This window comes from Strigops habroptila, chromosome 8, assembly GCF_004027225.2.
Source record: "Strigops habroptila isolate Jane chromosome 8, bStrHab1.2.pri, whole genome shotgun sequence".
Taxonomy (NCBI): domain Eukaryota; kingdom Metazoa; phylum Chordata; class Aves; order Psittaciformes; family Psittacidae; genus Strigops; species Strigops habroptila.
Genome location: NC_044284.2, coordinates 43,554,123 through 43,573,636, shown reverse-complemented (window position 1 = coordinate 43,573,636; position 19,514 = coordinate 43,554,123). Strand labels below are relative to the sequence as shown.

Below are 19,514 nucleotides of genomic sequence, written 5' to 3'. Positions count from 1 at the left end.
CTCGACACTGTCCCACACGACATCCTTGTCTCTAAATTGGAGAGACATTGATTTGATGGATGGACCACTTGGTGGATAAAGAATTGGCTGGATGGCCGCATGCAAAGAGTTGTGGTCAATGGCTCAATGTCCAGTTGTAAACCACTAACGAGTGGTGTCCCTCAGGGATCGGTGTTGGGACCTGTCTTGTTCAACATCTTTGTCAGTGACATGGACGGTGGGATTGAGTGTGCACTCAGCAAGTTTGCCGATGACACCAAGCTGTGTGGTTCGGTTGATACGCTGGAGGGAAGGGATGCCATCCAGAGGGACCTTGACATGCTTGTGAGGTGGGCCGATGCCAGCCTTATGAAGTTTAACCAAGCCAAGTGTAAGGTCCTACACCTGGGTCAGGGCAATCCCAGGCACAGCTACAGGTTGGGCAGAGATGAGATTCAGAGCAGTCCTGTGGAGAAGGACTTGGGGGTGTTGGTTGATGAGAAACTTAACATGAGCTGGCTTCAGCATGCGCTCACAGCCCAGAAAGCCAACCGTATCCTGGGCTGCATCAAAAGGAGTGTGACCAGCAGGCCAAAGGAGGTGATCCTGCCCCTCTACTCTGCTTTCGTGAGACCTCACTTGGAGTATTGTGTACAGTTCTGGTGTCCTCAACATAAGGACATGGAGCTGTTGGAACAAGTCCAGAGGAGGGCCATGAGGATGATCAGGGGGCTGGAGCACCTCCCATATGAAGACAGGCTGAGGAAGTTGGAGCTGTTCAGCCTGGAGAAGAGAAGGCTACATGGAGACCTCATAGCAGCCTTCCAGTATCTGAAGGGGGCCTATAAGGATGCTGGGGAGGGACTCTTCCTTAGGGACTGTAGTGGGAGGTCACTGTAGGGCAAGGGGTCACGGGTTCAAGTTTAAACAGGGGAAGTTTAGGTTAGCTATAAGGAAGAAGTTCTTTACAGTGAGGGTGGTGAGGCACTGGAATGGGTTGCTCAAGGAAATTGTGAATGCTCCATCCCTGGCGGTGTTCAAGGCCAGGTTGGATGGAGTCTTGGGTGACATGGTTTAGCGCGAGATGTCCCAGCCCGTGGCAGGGGGGTTGGAACTAGATGATCTTAAGGTGCTTTCCAACCCTAACGATTCTATGATTCTATGAGGCCACTGCTTCTGTTTGTGTGAGGACTGCATTTTCTGCCTGCGCTGATCTGCATAGCTCTGTGTATATGTGTGTATGTATATGTACTGTGGGTGTACGGATGGATGTGCCGTGTGCATGCAGACTCAGCCTTGCTGTGGTCTGGACCCAGGGAGTCAGAACTGCAGCACTTACCTCTGCTGCCAGATTTGGCAAACCCAACACAAACCAACCTCAGCACAGACTTCCCCAGCAAGATTCTGGTATGAACCCATACCTGCTTGCCTGCCTGCAGAGAACCATCCCCTTTCAAGCCTGTCCAGGGTGGCTGAGTGTGGGGTATGCTAGCTGCAGGCAAGGGAGGCCCAAATGTGCCCCTAAAATCCAGCCGCGTTCATGTTTCTAGGGGAGAAACTAGGCAGGGCTGTTTATATTTCACCTAAGGACTAGTGAAAGTGGCATGTGAAGAAGAAAATAAACATAGGTCAACTTCAAACACTGGAGGTGAGGGGCTGACTGCTCAGCCCATCTTGGTTTCATGCTGCTGCACCCCTTGTGCTACTTGTGTGCGTCCCTTGGGTCTGGCAGTGTGGTGGCTGTGTGGAAAGGGCAGGGAGGCAGAGTCTCTGGGGGCTCTGGCTGCGACCACAGCGTTTGTGCTGTCCACACTTTATAGCCCGCTGGAGCACAAATGCTGCTGTGTGTAATACAGAGAAAACCTCCGGCCAGGGTTAGTCATTTGAGGCTCTCGAAACTGCCTTGCAGCCCTCTGAACTGGCACTGCGGAGGGGCTGCACGCACTCCTCTGTAGAGCCCCTGTGCATACCAAAATACACGATGGTTGTGGGTACCCCTGTCCACAGCACGCACAGGCTGCTCCTGCCAGTGCACATGGCCTCCTGCCTGCTACCACACATGGGCCCTGGCTACTTGTTTTATTGCTGTAGGAGAATTATAGAGCAGCTGGAAAATACTTCCTGCCCCTGCTGTTACTGGCTTATGTCACAAAGATGGTGCATTTTGCATTAGATGAGCCTGAAAGCCTTAAGGGCTATTTGGTGCACCTGAGGAAGAAGGGGCCATATCTCCACTTGCTTTTTGGAGATATGGGCCTTTTCTCACCCAAAGTAGAAGTTTAAACCTATGGAAACCTTATTGTAATAGGGTCTTTTTGATCATTCATTCAAACTATATCAAGACAATTCAGTCTATTGCAAATAAGAGGAATAAAGAATAAAAAGAGAAAACTGAGAGCAGGTTGTTTCTGTCTGCCATGTTAAAGCAGGGATTGGTACCAGGTCCCAGCAACCTCCCTCTGACAGGGTCCAGAGAAGGAAACAATGAAGCTGTGGGGAAGATCTGTCAGGACTTGTCATGACCAAGGTGAGTTTCCAAAGGTTTCAGATAGACATTTCCCAATATAGAATGATTAAGCTGGATGCAAGTGCTATATTTGGTGGTTTTTATAGCATGTAAAGATCATTTAGTTGCTGAAAAAGCGGTCAGGGCTTAAGGAGTAGTGACCATGATCTGATTACAGTTAGTATAAGCAAACAGAGGGCAGCCCCAGCCACAGCTACTAGATGTTTTAAAAGGGCTAAGATAAATTGGGGGAAATTGTGAGCAAAACTGACCAGGTGGAAAAACAATAACTAAATGACTGTGAATGGAAAGTTAAAGAGCTCTTTAAGAAGTGTTTAAGAACCAGCAAAGGAAACAATTTAGCCAGAAGTTTAGCCTGACAGCTGTTAAAAATCAGAAAACAATACTCAGAAAACAGGAAGAGGAAAGAGCTCACATTGTCCATGAGGGAGATGATATGAAGCATCATGCTGGTCAACATGCTTTTGTTGACACCAGATATTGATTCAGTCTCTGGAGTTCCATAAATAATAAATCTTTGCTGATGAAACTGATGGTGAGAGGCAAGTGAAGCAATATTGCATGCATCCTAATTAGACAAGGGTGAGCATTTCATCCCAGTGAAACATCTGCAAAGGGATGAATTGACTCATGTCATCAAGTAGGAAATGGTACTGCATGTGGATGTTTCTCACTGGGCTTGACTGCAGTAGGAGTGTTGTCTAACCCTTCTCCACCTCTTTATTGCAACAGTTTGAAGTAAACGTAAGGCCATCACCACTGATTAAAAAGTGCAAGTGACCCTAAGATAGAGGAACACATGGTAGAGGCTGGGGTTTTCAAAAAAAGCTGGTGTAAGCTCCAGCCTCTGTCCTAGAAAGATCACCAGGTCTTAAACCCCCCTCTCCTGACTGCAGTCTCTGCTTGCCCACCACCCATCTGCTTATGCCTCACTCCAGCTATTTCAGGGAGCTAATAAGGCTAGTAAGAGGTAGTACCTGTGCCTGCAGATTTTCCCACAAATCCTGCTTGCAATTCCTATCATGCTTAAAATACATGAATAGGTTAGAGACCCACAGGAGAAATCAAGAGCTGACAGTACCAGATAGGCAAGAGAAACCACTTCCTTCACCCAGAGCCGAACTGTGTCTGGAGCATCACTGGCTTCGTGTCCTTCCTGGGGTTTTCTAACACCACAGGAATGACTGAGCTGGCTGAGTCAGGGAGCTGTGCAAGACCAGCGACATTTCTGAATGTCAGTTACAGAATTATTTAATTATTTTTTTTTCATAGATTGGTATTTCTCTTTACCACAAAAATAGAAAAAAAAAAAAAAAGTATTTTCTCTACTGATATCTTATGGTGGGATTTCTGACTGAAGCAGCTATTGAGGAAAAGGAAGGGAGATTGGTGTGACTAAGTTCACTTTGACCTTTTAAAGGTGCCACAGTGGACGCTTAGTTCCTACCCACTCAGCTGATACTGTGGTAAATGAAGTCCACTCTGAGGAATGGAAGAGTACAGTTCACAGGGGTTCACTGCAGAGAGATAATGCTCGGGGCAAAGATCATCGCCAGCAATGGAAAATCTCCTGTCATGTCAAAATGGGGCAGCAGCTGACCTTTGGAAACCTAACAACTCCAGTGTGAAATGCAGTGGCTGCCAGCTGAGGGAACATTGGGCTTGCTCAGAGGTCTGCGCTGCTGCCCAACAGCGCGGCTGTGCCAAACACCGTGGCGCTGCTGCTAAAAACTGCCGTTAAGCATTCAGCTCTTCCCCAGTCATTATACCTGCTTACAGATGCCACTAGCCTGTTCCAGGGTGCTAGGCACACCACAGTCCCTAACCACCAAGAAAAGCTGCCACCACTGTCGGAGGGGAGGTCCTAATCCTGCCTGGATTTGCTGTGCCCAGCTCAGCTGGAGCTCAGCATCAGGTCCTCTAGGAAAAAAGCTGCCTATTGGCTCAAGGACTGTGACAGCAAGGGAAAATGCCTGGAGAACCCATCTGCTACTTGGCCCACTGCTCCCATAAGGCAGCTTGCTTTTTAAAATCCCAGTGCAGCACTCTGGGATGAGGCACAGCGGGATTTACCTCAGCGCTCCTCTTTTGGGATCTCCCCACAAAATCCTGGCTCCACATAAATGTCAATATTTTTATTTGTGATTTCACAGTATTTTCACATTTTCCATCTCTATTTTACACTGCAAAAAGTAGCCTTATTAACATAAACTCCTTTCTACTGGCTCAGTGCCTCTGCTAGCAGAAATTCTTGAATACACGTCAGCCAAAGAGCTGGAACAAGAGCAAGGAACAAGAAAAAGCCACATGGAGGTGAAATCAAGGAGAGATAGTTCATGTGGTTCAGAGACATTGGAGCAGGAGTCCACAGACTTTTTAGGAAAAACTCCTTGACTTTGATAAATCTGGCATAGTTAGAGAATACTTTTTTTCTGGAGTGGACTGAAATATTAAATGGCAATAGCTGGTGCACATGCTGAGAAGCAGGACCTGGATGAAAATCTTGCCTTTGTAAGCCTTTTTCCCCCTTCCTATATAGCTGAAAGTTAGAACTGTTACTGAAGGCATAATGAGTACCCACAGCTTCTCCTCTGCCCAAGAGGCTTCCTTGCCCCACAACAGAACATTAGGTTTTGTTCTTGGAAACCCATGCTGGTTGGTACTCATTTCCTTTTTCCTTCTAGATGTTTACAAACAGTTTAATAGGTTGTTCCACTGTTTTTCTGAGAAGTAAAGTTAAACTCTCTAATTCCCCAATTTATCTTGGGGTGCTGAGAGTACTTTCCTGGGAAATGGGAGCTAAATCAAGGAGGGTGCCAGCAAGGGTTCCCACCCTGTGACTCCCACTAGAGGCTCTGGTCTGTGGTGAGGATGGTCACTGCCCTGTTCCGCTGGTTGGACCACAGCAGCTTTGTGGCACAGGAGCACTGTCAGGCTGAGGCTCTGAGCTGCATCTGAGATGCAGGATTTAGCCTTGACTGTGACCAACACACTTTAGCCAAGGTTTTAAAACAATCTGGCCCTGGTCTGCAAAAGCCCAGATGAGTGTAAGAGACACTGGATTGTTGTAAAAAAAAGAACCCCAGTAAGTCACACTGCCAACTAACTCTGGTTTCCTTCAGACCTTGCTGGGATATCATTGCTGAATGTGCCACAGAGAGTCATTTCTTTGTAACCAGGGCCTGCTTCGGAGTGCCAATAGGCTCATGGAGCCCCAAAGCCACCTCAGCCTGCTTTCTTGTGTCCCATCATTAAAATGGCATGATGGCTGGAAAGGGTTCAGAAAAACCCAGAGATTCCACGTTTAGAGTCCCAGTGGAAGAGAAACCAAAATAATTTTGATCAATACAGCAAATTGTGGCAACTGCTGGGTACGTGCCTTTCCAAAGGCCAGGAATGTTTCCTCTAGGAGGGAGAGCAGGGGCTCTGACAGCATGCGTGTAAAGCCACTGAATTTGCATGCACTTGGGTTTTCATATGCAAGGCAGGAGGACAAGCTGAAGACAATTAAAACCACGAAAGACAGTCTGTGCATAGATGTTTATGATGCCTCTGAATGAGCTGTCCTCTTTCCTGTTTCAGACACAGTGCTAGATAGATTACTTGAAATGTAGCTTTCAATCCTCAGTGCTACCAGTGTTGTTAACCCAGGCTGAGCGACACTTGCACTGGGGAGTACAGACATGACGAGGCAATTTCGGAAATACATATGCACAACCTCCACCCACATTTTTTTTAGGGTTTTAGGAACAAAACCAGTACAACATCCAGAGTCGGGGAGGAAGGAGATGGAGATGGGTGAGAGCTTGCATCTGGTTCAAATGCATGTACCCCAAACGTGAGAATTGTAGGAGCACACGAGTTCGCAACATTTTAGCTCAGCATTCTGGCATTTTTGCAGAAACTAAGCAGCAAATGGCGAAACCTTTTCTGGAGTGAGCAGGGAGGGAGCCCACAGGGCAGAATAACCCAGGCTGTCTGCACTCGACACAGCTGCTCTGATACACAGCAATGCCTGCCCTTCCAGTAAGGCAGCTGTGGTGTGATGACCGTGTGCTCTTGTTCTGTGATTCCCCACTGAAACACTGAGTGAGTTCACTGGTGGGCTGTGCCAGACCTGCAGCTGACTGCCTCTGCAGTCGCTGGCAGCTCTTGCTACAGGTAGGACCGCAGGGAAGGGGCAGCCCTGGCCCCAGAGCCCTCCTCTGTGCTTGCCTGCTTCACCTGCAGCTTCAGCAGTGGGACCGCAAAGCGATGGGGGTCTGGAGACACTGCCCCTGACACACCTCCACAGCAGCATGGACTTCTGGACATGAGGAGGCACTTGCTCTGGTGTCGTGCAGCTCATACAGCCCCCCTGAGCCTATTTCACCTTTCCTGTGGGACTGGGACAGCTGAATCCCAGCTTCCCAGCCACCACTGCCATCCATCTGCACTGTAGGAAGCTAAGACCCCCACTCATGGGGGAAGGAGCCAGTTCTGGATCTGTTGTCCACAAGGAAGCTGCTCTGAAGCCACACCTGAGATTTCCTCATCTCCAGAGTCTCTGTGGGCTACCCCACACCACCAACCCCCTTATGGATGGACACCAGAGCTGCAAGTAGGGTGATTGCTTTCCTGGGGACCTCTTAAGCAAGCACCTAGACATAGCAGGACACTGCAGATCCACTGGAGCAAACAATCTCCTTCTCCACTTTACCCCAGCCTTAGCAGGACTCTGCAGCACCCCAAGGTATTGCTTCACTCCTCTGCAGGGCTTGAGCATGGCTGATGCTGAACTTGGTGCAGGGCCACCCAGGCTCCACTTAGGCACTGCTAGGTGTCAAAGTCCTTCCTGACTCCAGACTCACACTCTAAATCAGAGGGAACTGCTCAGAGGGAGGACAAACTCTCTTTGCTGCAGCTCCAGTCATGTTTCTGAACAATTAAGGAAGGTTAGGGTTATTCCCTGGGCCAGCATGCCCTGGTGAGTGGCTGCTGCTGAAAGTGGGGTGAGAGTTTCCACACACTCAAGAGCCAATGGAAAATGTGAAAACTGAACCTTCTTCAGTAAGGTTCCATGACTTCTGGTTTGCTCTCGAGACACCAGAGTACGTTCCTGACTCAGTCCACCAGCTACTGGCCACTCGAGGTTATTTTTCAAGGACGAGGGTGGCCAGCATGGGATGTCCTCAGGCCAGGTTGCTTGCCCAGCTGCTGTACTCCCCCTTTCATTTGGTTTATATTTATAGGAAATATCCTTGCCTAGATGGAAAAACACATGAAAGAACATTACTCTTGCTTCCTCTGCATGCAGAGTACATTCTTGTCAGGACATGTGCCTTGTGACAGGTTGAGAGAGCACATTTTGGGGAAGGGAAACTTTCTGACAACTCATCCCTGAAAGACAAATAGACGATAACACTCCCAATGGGCTCAATCCTCACCAGGAGGAGGCAGCGCCTGACTTCAGTCATGATATGCTGATTTACAACAGAAAAAAATCCAGCTATAAAAGCAGTAGAAAAAGCAGTGCTGGACTGCCCCCTAAAAGGATGCAAAGCCTGTCACCCAAAATAACCACAGGAGGTGGTCCTTGCTGCAGATAACTGACATTTAGCAGCTCCGTGTGTCACAAGCAAATGTCACAAGGGGACCAAGTGAAGGGGGAGGTGCTGGTGTGCCCAGAGACAGGCAATCCTCTTCCAGGGGGAAGCCTGGATGGCTGAGAGGGTCCTCTCCAAGTGCATTCCGTGGACTACAGGTTTCAGTGTGTACAGAAAGGGATGCTCCCTGAGCAGTTCTCCATTTTTTCCCTTTTAGGCTTCATGCAGCATCCCCTGGCTTTAAAGCCAGAAGATGAAAATGAAGAGAAATGGAGAAATGGAAAGGACATATTTTCTCTCCAATTCTTTAGGCTGGCCACCTGTCCCACATCCCTTCCCATTGCTTCTTTACAAAAAAGAGATTTCGGCCACACCATATACCACTAACAAGGGAGAGAGCCAGCTCTGTAAACCTTCCACCTGAGGCTGAACAGAGAGGTGAGAGCTTTTACTGAGAAAAGACTGAGTAAAGACAAGCACCGTTCACCCAACTCTTTGCTATTGTTGGAAGCATCACATATCAGGACATCCACAGCTGAAGCTATGAAAGACATAAACACATCTACTTCAAAGGCCCTTACTCAAAACTGAACTGGGATGCAACAAATCAGCCCCCACATTCATACCAAAAAAAAAAAAAAAAAAAAAAAAAGAAAGAAAGAAAGGAAGAAAGGGGAAATTCAGATTAGTCACAAAGAAGTTTCCCCGCCTGCTTCTCTTTGTGCTTAAAGCAGCCTCCTGAAGGCACTGTCTTCACTTCATCTCTGTCCCTGGGACAGGACCACATAGCTCATCTGCCGCTACTCATCCAGACCCCTTGTTGTGTTCCTGGCCCCTTCCTCAGCAGTTGCTGGCAGTGCAGCTGAGATGGAAGGACAGACAGATGTAGAGCCGAGAAATCAAAATCAGATGGATCATGAAAGGAAGCCTGCAGAGGATGACTGGAAGAGCTGGCAAAGAGGGCAGGTTAGGAACACGCTGCACCTTGTGTCTGCGACTGCTCAGTGGATTTTACTGCTTGCCTGCTTGATTTACCTTGGTATAGATTCTCTGCAACCCTCAACGGTAAGAGCTCATGTTCAACCCATTGTCTGCTGGCCTGTAAAGCTTTGTACGGGCTTTATTTAATGCGTCTTTTTTCTTTTTTTTTTAAGAAAACAAAACCCCAAAACATTTAGGTTTATCCCTATTTAAACCACAAGTTTTTAACCCTTTCCTTAATTATTTCAGTTCTTTCTTTTACATTGTCTGTCCTCAAAACAACATCCAATATTGCCCAGTGCAGGGCTTGGCGAAGGTGTCTGGAAGGGGTTTGTTCCAGCAATGCTCTTTGCTCTGACCCCTGGGAGAGGGAAGTCTGCCTCCGTCCTGCTCCCTCCACTGCTTGCAGTGACTACTGTGTATTTCCATTTAATTATGGAAATCTGGGTGGATGGTTCACTTTCAACAAGCGCATGTGGAAGAATCAGAACCAGGTTGCTCACAAACATACCCTGAATTTCTTAAATGTACTGTATGTGCAGGCAGGATACTTGAAACTCAGAATGCTTTAGCAAAAACTGCAGCAAATACATTTGCTTTTTTCATGTGTTTGCAGGCTGCTGGATTGACAACAACCATTCACTCTTATTTCAGTGCCACTTATGCACTAGCTACTTCTCCTACATTTTCTCCAGGAGCTATGTACCATTTTAAAGGTTGTGCTTTGCCTTACCAGAGTTTGTTCTTTCCTCCCACTTAGAGTTGGCAGAGAAGCAAGCTAAACATGTAATCATGCATGCATGCTCTGGATCCTCTGCTGTTTAATGAAAACCTTTGTGTTCTGCACAAGTTTCACTGACCTGAAACTCACAGTGGTTATTAATCTGCAGAATGATGACCCTGATGACCCTGAAAAATAGCACTTTTTGTTCAGTTTAGTCCTCGTCCTTGGGAGGACTGTCTCCCTAGTTTGGGAGACAGAAGGTGCACTGGAAGCCAATGGAGAAGGGTAAGCTATCACACTGCTCAAGATGCAGAAACCTCTCCCTGTGTGTCAATCCTCATCCCTCAGTACCTCTCTTTTCTGTAAAAATGTTAACTCGAATCTTCCTTTGAGAGGAAGACGGCAGGGGTTGGCATTGCTACCTGTAAGCCATACAAATCAAGGAGAGTAGCGGCTGAGGAGGGGACATGCCTGAAGTTTTCCTTCCTCAACAGAAACAACCAAAACAGGGTGCTCAAGGAGCACTGACTGCAGCACACGAAAATTCCAGGCCCTGGGATTCCTGGACTTTGTAATTGTAAACACTTGCTAGCTGCAGGCTCAGAACTGGTTTCTATTATTTTAAGCAGATAACCATGGTGTCCTGTTTCGACTGCACCGTGCAGTGCAGGAGAGGTCTCGCAGGCTGTACGCTGGGGGATTTCATTGCACTGCAATTATTGGGCTCAGTAGGTCAACCATGAACCGACCATACACATGTCTGTAGGAAAGGCAGCAGTACTAATCTGACTTGACTCTCATGGCAGTTTAGGGTGATAGACTTTATGGAAGTAGGGACACAGCAGCATCAGAGTGGCAGGCTGGGAGTGATGGTCCATGGGAGCAGTTAAGAGGCTGTCCCTGTTCTTTGGAAGAGTCATCTTCTGCTCTCCAGCGCTGGAGAGTGCCACACTAACTTAGTATCGAGACAGTAGCTGTGTTGTTTCATAGCAAGACCATATTTGATTACTTTCCATTGTCCTCCTGGCTCCTAAAAAACCCCCTGGACTGATGTATTGAAAACACAGCACAAATAATGTCATGGCATACACTCAGGAAAGTTGGCATCTGCAGCCCAGACCATGTTTAACAAAAAGAGACAGTGATTTGGTTTGTGTCATGATGCTGCCTGGAGAGCAAACCTCAGCTGTGATTGCCAAATAAGCAAGTTACAAAAAAAGGTAGTGATAGTCTGCTCTCGCATCTGCAAGGCTTTGTGAGTTCTCATCTCTGCTGGAGTTAGTTACCTCCTCTTGCCACACCAGTTGAGATCAGGCATGGCAAGCCACTCACAGGTGTGATCAGGGGTGTGAAATCTCCCCCACTGACAAATGCATGGGAGGTAAAAGCCTTGAGCAGCTGTTGGGAATTCAAAAACTTCTAATGATCTGTTGCAGGATGGTTTTGCCTGAACAGGGCAGGAAAAGGTGCAGGAGGAGTAACCGTGTAGAGGTTTGATGTAGATAAGAAAGATATGGCCATAATCCTAATATCTCATGGTGTGAAAAAGGTACAACCGTCTTCCAGTGCACAGTCATCTGCAATCTGTGTGATTGACAGGGCGTCAAGCACATGATCCCAACGGACCTTTCAATCAGCACATATTGCTACAGTCCCCCAAGATCTGCACTTTGTGCAGTACAAACCTATTCCTGAAACTTGTGTTATGTGGCACAGCTCTAAATACAGTGTCCAAGATAGGAGAAAGTCTCGTGTTTATAGATCCAGAACAGGCAAAAATGATGTGGAAACTCTGCGTGTAAATGATACGGGGAAATCTGAAGCAGTCAGTAAGGAGCACCTCTGTGACCTCAGCCCTTGTGGCATCCTTTCCCACATACCATAAGAAGACAGAACAGGGAAAGAGGGGCAACTAACTTTGTTACTAGTTCACGCATATCCTTCCAGTCCCACAGATGTATTGTCTCCTCAGCAAAATTTACCAGTAGGTAATTCCAAAGTGCTTTGAGATCTCACAGTAACTGGCAGAGATGTGTAAAACAGTTGTGTGCATTATTGACAACGGGGCTGATATTCTTAAAATTACTACAAGTTGGTCACCCAGACTGCCTGTGTTTAATACACCCTGTCCACCAGTGGCCAGATCGGACAGATTGTGGTGGGTGCTGTTTAACCTCAGAAGCTCAGCAGTCCTGTGCTTAGCTATCGTCTTGCTGGGAAACTACCTGGAAATCCCAGCTGCCTGAGCCAGAGTGTAATGCTCATGCACTTTTGTGCCTAGAAAAAGAGTAAGCGTAAGACTAAAGCTGCTGAGGCAATGAATAGGATCAGTAGTGCCGACGAGATAGTTCCACCAAAGCCAGTGTGCAGCAAAAACTTGTATTTGGTAGCTGAATCCAGCCTTGCTAGTGGAGCAAGCCGCAGAGCATCAGCTGTGGCAACACTAGAGGGTGCCAGAGCAGATCTTTCCCACCACCAGCACCCAGCACCCACCTCACCCGCCGGCACAGGGCAGCCCGATTCCAACCTCGTTTGCTGCTGCTTGCCTTTACCGGGGCACAGCACTGAACCTGCAGGGTTGCACGTCAGTGCTCACTCTCTACTGTATTCCAACACTTTCCCACTACTCAGAGTGAAAGGGCTGCTCTGTTCCTCGTGTAACACACGAGGCCAAATACATGAAAGTCAGCCCAACACATATCTTACTAGCTCACCTTCTCCCTTAGGAAACCTATGGCATAGGTAAAGAGAAGAACACGAAGCAGCAAGCCTAGATCTTTCACTCTTTAATCAGGCAAAATGCTGAAGACTTGTGGTTGTGAAGAGACTGCAGACTTGGGTCTCCTGTGGTTAAGATGAGAGATGGGTTTGAGATGCAAGGTTCAGATTTAAGAAATCTAATACAGAAGCTTGGTGTTTTGTGTATCTGATCAGTAAGATACGCACTTCTGTATTTGCATTCACTTTTTCTGTTATGCTTATAAAATGCAAATCAATTTTAAATGCCTTAGTGCACTGCTAAGGGAGCCACTGAGAGACATACATGCAGTAACAGCCTGATCAAAAGTCCAGGAATCGTGAAGCCGATTGGTGCCCTGGCGGAGGAAGGTGAGGCAGCAGGGGCACGTCTAGGTCCCAGCTCTGTAAACAGGCATCCCGGCTGTATGTCAGCCTCAAGGGGGTCATGCAGAAGAGGCTCTGCACCCCAAGGTCCTTCCTTGCTTTTTGGTCTGGATCGATTATGTTCACTGGGATGTTTTTCTAAACAGGAGCAACACTACCTGGTGTGCTCTGGAGGGCTCAGCACTGGCTGGAAGTCGGGTTGGCTACGAACCCCTCTAAAATCATGTTTTATAATAATGATATAAGAACAAGTACAAAGCAGGTGCCAGGAGAGGCTGTGCGCAGCTCTTGGTGGCATGGCTCTGGTCGGGAAACAAAAGCAGCAGCGGCAAGAGGCCACTTGCACAGTGCTAACGGGGATTCCTCTTCTTTCTTTTCAGCCTTGGAGCCACTTTCACTTGGACAAAGTGCCGTGGACCCACATCCGGTACACAGGTGGGTGGCTGTCAGGGCAGGGTCACCCAGGAGGGCTCCTGGAGCGCCTCCTGCGAAAGGCTCCCCAGTACCTGGGCAGGCTCCCGGCTCCCCACTCTGCCCCACACTGACCCGCGGTCCCTGGGCACCACTGGTGGCCCCTCAAATGCTGGAGGCTGTTAGGTGCTTTTTGTCACAGCAGAGGCTATTTCTTCTGATGGAGGAAGATGCCAGGAGACCTGTCTCAGAGGAGAGGGGCTAAATGTGACCCGGTGCTGCAAGGTACCAAAACCAAACAAAAGGGTTTTCCCAGAATGGAAGAAAAGACTGAAAATCGTTGTGAATTTCTGCAGTCCTTACCTACCTACTGAAACAAGCTTTCACTCTGTGAAAGAATGAGAAGAGTAGTTTTGAGAATCTACTGAGCACACATGGCATGCTCTTGGGGTATTTCTGACACAAATCAATGACTTCCTGATTTATGAAAAATGTAAATGATTTCCTGGGACGAGTGAGTGAGCATACACATTAGCAGAAACAGCCGCGCTCTGTGTGCGACTGCATGGGATGCTCTGTTTCATGACACACCTCTATGATAGAAGCAGATACTACAGTTTTTAAATTGTACTAAAAAAAATATTGATATTGTTAATATTGTAAGGTACCAGCGGGTCTAACCTAATAGAAACCCAGGTTCTTAGAGAAATTTGTCCTCAGCCCAGAGGGGATGTGCTGCCTGCCAGGAGACCTTCTGGGTCCCCTGGCCCCTAGGGTTTCAGCTGAAAGCCCAGGAGCACAGCAGGGAAACATTTCCAGCATAGCCCTGGGAACTCTTACTGCTCGTTCCAAGAGAAAACCTTTCATCCTAAGTTTGGTTTAATTTCTCCTGGCTCTGCTCTGTATCCATTTGTCTCTTCCATTTTTGTCTCTACGCTTCTCTTTTATCCTGTCTTCTGTTAAAAAAACCCAAACCAACCAAACCCAAAGAAATGTTTGTTATGTTACCAGCATCTCCACAGAAAGCACCTTTTTTCATCCTTCCAGCTCTGAACACTTGCCCCTCTTCTTATTTACTGTTTATTTACTTATTTACTTTCTTTATTTTCTATTCTTTTTAGGAGTCCATGCTTCCTAAACTCACAGAGATGCTTTACTTACATGTCTGTATTTTAATTAAGACATACAGTAAATAAACATGCATTAATATAAACTTGGAGGAATAATTCATATAAACTGGAGTTGTAGTCTGAAGAGCACAGCTTGCTCAGGAGTGGGAATCTGGAAATTTCCACTGTAGATGATGCCTGTCTAGAGCAGATGATACTTGGTCTGCCCTATTCTCTAGTTCACTCTCTTCCTTTCCTATATTTTTCCGCCTTTCCTGCAGTCAGTCTGTATAAAACAATCTATTTCCAAGAAGACATTTGACATCACAGGACCATCTTTGTTTTCTTATGTTCCAGGAAAAAGCATCAAAGGAGCAGCCATGAATTTCACTGCTGAAGTAGGCTCTATGCAGATCAGAAATGGTTCCATCACGATCAGCTGTGATGGCCTCTACTTAGTGTCCTTGAAGGGCTTTATCCTTTTCTCTGACTTGGAAGAGGAGGACTTGCTGAAGCTGACACTGCAGAAGACAGACAAGACAACCAGCAGGGCCCTCTGGGAGCAAACGGTCCAGGAAAGTGACAATGCAGTAAATCTCATCACGGTGCTCTACTTGTTTAAGTACGATAACATCACCCTGTGGACCAACTCCAACGCCACCATCGCGGATTTGTCGTTTAGCCTTGTGTTACAAAATCCCTCCAATTGCTCTCTGTAGAAGATGAGAAGATATGAAATGTAACATGTAAAGTACAGCGTTTCCTACCAATCTATTTGCCTGTGGGAGGTTTGTTCTCACCGGCTGCACTTGTACAGGCAGACAGCTCTAGCCTCCCTCCTTGGGGCTCCGGAAAGCCTCAGCTGGAGTGCAGATAAATCACAGTGCAAACGGGTTTTATATAGTGCATGCCGTGCTCATCTCTTTGGAGCAATGTGCAGCTGTTTCGCTACCCAGGATGGATCTTTCTAGCACTTGAGAAAGGGATATGTAGAGCCCTTGAGGAGAACAGAAATGAAAGCTGAAGTCACCTAAGCTTAACTCATATTCAGAGAAACCTTGTGTTTCTGTTTACCTGACAGTATCTGTATATAGTACAAATGCACTGTACATTTGCTAAAATAAAAGGCTGGTAAATCAGGCAGATACTTCAAGTGTATTGAAGAAGTTTGGAGAAGGAAGAGAACAGATCTGCTCAACAGCCCTTTGCCTGGCAAGGCAGGAGACAGGCAAGAGGCAGCAAGAGACTTCCTTTGCAGTCATCCAGATAAATCCTCTCTGACAGGTAAAGGCCATGAATAGAAGGTGTTATTTTGGTATGAGCTGACAGGACTGCACTGGACAGCAGAAATACAGTTCCTGCAGTGACTATGAGGCTTTTAGGAGTAGCTTTTAAGAATGGAGGCCCACTGGCTGTTCCAGCTATGCAGACTACTGCAGCCTGAGACGAGGGAATTCTGGTGGGACACTTACATCTTGAAACCAGCTCTCAAAGCTGTTAAGTTGAAGAAGAATCTCCTTCGAGCACACACACACACACAGGCTGGCTTGACCCAAAAATGATCCAGCACATAAAAACTTGGGAATACATGAAGACTCTGGATTTGGTGGGTTCTCTCTAATGAACCAAGTGAAACCTGCAGCTCTGCTCACCCTTTCCTTTGGGAGGACTCAGATGGTTCCTGGGAGCCTCGCAGTAGGCTTTGTCATATAGGTATGCACCACAGGGAGATTCACAGGCACAACTTACATGATGTGCCTGTGCACCCTGCCTTGGCTCCTGCTGAAGTCAGACTGCTGTCAGTGATCCTGGGCCGTGCAGTGCTCATTACTGCTTGTGGCTGCTGAGGACAAATCATGCCCTGCCCTGTGCTGCAGCCAGCACATGAGCTGAGCACTGCCCGTGACTTGTATTTTTGGTTGAAGTGGGGCAGATTTCAAGGGCAAGTTGACTACCTGGCTCCCTATGAACTCCAGCAACGTTTCAGCATCTCACTGCTGGGTGGACAATCCAAAGTATTTTGTAAAAAGTATTTATGTATTTATACTATAGGCATAAGAACGTTACTTCAGATTTCTTAGAAACACTGGGAAGGGTTCAGACTTCGGGTTGTCAGCACTAAGCTCCTCTTTGCAGATGCTCCCAATGCCCTGGAGCGTTCCTGCTGCACAGGCACCCTGCTGCTGCCCGTCTCAGCTCCCAGCCAACCCGCTCCTGGCTGAGCATTCCTGCAGGTTCAGGTGCCAAAGGCAGCTAAGGCAATCTTCCAAGCCTTGGTGAGCTTTTCCGCATACTTTATGCTGTTGTTGACAGGTTTTATGAACATCCCTGCCTGGGGCCAGGCCATAGCCCCAGGGAAACCTCCATTGACTAACACAGTTACTCATGGTGTGCCAAGAAGCAGCTTTTTCTCAGGACTGAGAAGCTGTGGGCTGACTTCCACCTGCAGGATGTTCCTTCCCAGCTACAAGGGGCATTTTGGGCTTTTACCTGTGGCCATTCTGCCCACCACTGGCACCAAAGGCAGCTGCAGCCTGCCTACAAGCTGGGGGTTGTCACACTCCCCAGCTGAAGTAAGAATGTGTTTCACCTCCTAAAATCTGATACAACTTTCCTTTGTAATGTTTGGGCCTGCAGGGACTGGTGAACTATACATTCACTGGGTTTGAGTAAACATTTTCACTGGTATGAAAACTATATGAAATTTTCACATATGTCCCTTTCTTTTTTTACAGTTCAGCTTCAGTTTCAGCTCTCCCCAAGGGTATGGGGTGCTTGTGCTTCTCAACGTGAACTAACAGGGCAGGCTGTCAGTAGTGTGGACAGGGGTGCACAGCAAGAAGGGTTAAGCCTAAACAACGCAAATGGATTTGTACCTCAGAAGGGTGCACCCTTTCTTGTTTAGAGCAGGAGAGGACGTTTCACACACCGATTCTTCTGGACTTGCAGGCTGAACTAGACTGACCTACATATATACATGTACATGCACCTGTCTTGAAATAAAGGTTGAAACAATTAAATTCCTGAGATTAATTACTTGAGGGACTGACAAGCCTCACCAGTAAGTTTCCGTACCATCAGCTTCTGTTTATATTTGGCGACTCCATCCTCCTTTTAACAAGGTTAAAAGTCTCTTTGGTATAAGAAACATTAGTTTTTGTTATTGGGATTAAGACCTTGTAGGAGCTCATAGATGGTGCTAAAGTCACATTTTACAGCTCTGTTCAACCAGGTCAGGGCACTGAGGTTTTAGGTCACCCCTTGATGCTCATTGCAGAGTGTTGAAGTGCAGGGCTGGACTAGGCAGTTTCTGGAGACAATCCCTAAGTCTACAGGGACAGCATGTTCCCCTTCCTGTGCTTACCACCACTGAAATGGGGCCTCATGGTCTGACCCTCACAGGGCTTTTAATGAGACCATTTCACAGAATACAGTAATCAGCTGGGGATTACTGACTCCTCCCAGATTTTAAAGCAATCTTCAGCACTGCTGTCTTGTGTTTAACACACGCTACTGCCTAAACTACTACAGAGGTGGCCGTCATGTATTCCTTCCCTTCTCTCTCCTCTTTCCTACCTCCCCACTCATGTAAAGCAAGGGACAGGATGACAAAGCTGATGTTAAGGCCACAGTCACCCTGGGGAAGGAGCTGGCCTCACTGCACCCATCAGAGCTGTGAGGCTCTTGCTCTCCAGCAGAGAAGAAACTACTGAAGGCAGTGCAGAGATGGGAGCTGCTTCTTGTTACGAGTGTATAAAAACAAATGATTTAAAATCCATTCATGTCCCTTCAAAAGTCATCTCCTTTTCTACCGCAGATGGTTACCGGTAATAGTAGATAATGAGCCTGTGGCCTTTAGATACCACTTACATTTCATCCGCCAGCATGAGTCATAGCAATTGCCTGTCTGCTCCACTAGCGACAGAGAACAAGAAAGCTGGAGTATTCTTGGCAAAGTGCAATCACTCCCACTGCTATCCAACTCAGACAGCAGAAAGAACAGGAATTTAGTTTCCATATTCAAGTAGCAAAATGGGAAAGTATGACACAAAATCGAACAATCTCCCACAATAACTGGTTGGGAAGGTTTGACTTATTAGACTTTTCCCAGCAACATCTGTAACTTTAACCAGTAGAGCTCTTCTCTGAGCTGACTATTGGTTGTTATTTTCCAAGGAATTCAGACCAGCCCCAGGAATGCTTGCTTCCAGCTATGTGGTAGTCCACCAAGTAAAGCAAATGGAGTAACTGGGAGGACTGGGAGAAGGGGAGTTGATACCAAGCCAGACAGGGACAGCTGTAGAAAGATTTATCATTTGCCATTTGCAGCTTTTTATGCTGTAAGGCCAGGGAGGTTCAGAGAGCTTGTTTGCTCAGTTCTCTAAGCTGATGACGAAGGATGTAAAGAGCAAGCAACCTGCGCAAGCAGAGTGGAGGCTGAAGGCATGTCTCCCCATTAAGGTGCCAAGCAGCGAGCTCACTTGCTGGCAGCTGCTCAGCATCCCAGGGCAAAACATACCCTGGCAGCATTCATGGGCTGTGCGGAAGGGGTCACTGTGCTCACCTCACCAGGAAGCAGGAGCCTGAGGACTAGAAAACCCGGAGGCCAAGCCAGGAGGTGCCTACCTGTCCCAGAGGAGCTGAGCGTGAGGAAGGACACAGGGCAGAAAGCCCAGGCAAGCACAGGGAAGGAGAGTTCAGGAGAGACGCAATGCTAGTAGCAGGTCCGTAAATTGTACTTAGGACTTTGGGACCACAGGTTAGACAGGGCTAAAGGAGTATTTCTCCTGTGAGCCCACGCTCAGTGAACCAGACCTCTGGAAACACCTAAACACAACTGCTGGCTCCTCAAACACCCATTTCAGCTTCTTAATATGAAGCCTTGCACAATTACCTTTTAAATATGACAGCTGGCACAAAGTGTTCTGTAATATTGATCACCTTTTAATGGGGCAAGGTTGTCCCCAGGGGATTACAAGATAGAGCTGCTCACAACCACAAACGGGCTACCATTCGTAGGCTTTCACTTTCTCCTCTGGTTTGCTGGGGTTGGTAGCCCATGCTGCTCCTTGGTG

General features: G+C 47.4%; 1 protein-coding gene across 4 annotated transcripts in view; it reads left to right on the top strand.

Annotated features, from left to right (window-relative positions):
• TNFSF4 (TNF superfamily member 4) overlaps positions 1 to 17,038 on the top strand; it is a 35,439-nt gene extending 18,401 nt beyond the window's left edge. Inside the window, exons 1-4 of one of the 4 annotated variants that reach the window (XM_030493785.1) lie at positions 6,511 to 7,238; positions 8,309 to 9,156; positions 13,300 to 13,354; positions 14,797 to 17,038. In XM_030493785.1, coding sequence (XP_030349645.1) covers positions 8,959 to 9,156; positions 13,300 to 13,354; positions 14,797 to 15,158 — 615 coding nt within the window. In that variant the 5' untranslated portion in view covers positions 6,511 to 7,238; positions 8,309 to 8,958 and the 3' untranslated portion in view covers positions 15,159 to 17,038. Of the gene's footprint in view, positions 1 to 794; positions 2,507 to 6,510; positions 7,239 to 7,425; positions 9,157 to 13,299; positions 13,355 to 14,796 lie in introns of those variants that run through there. The other 3 variants (XM_030493788.1, XM_030493786.1, XM_030493787.1) reach the window with 3 other exon arrangements.
• Positions 17,039 to 19,514: the final 2,476 nt, after the last annotated feature.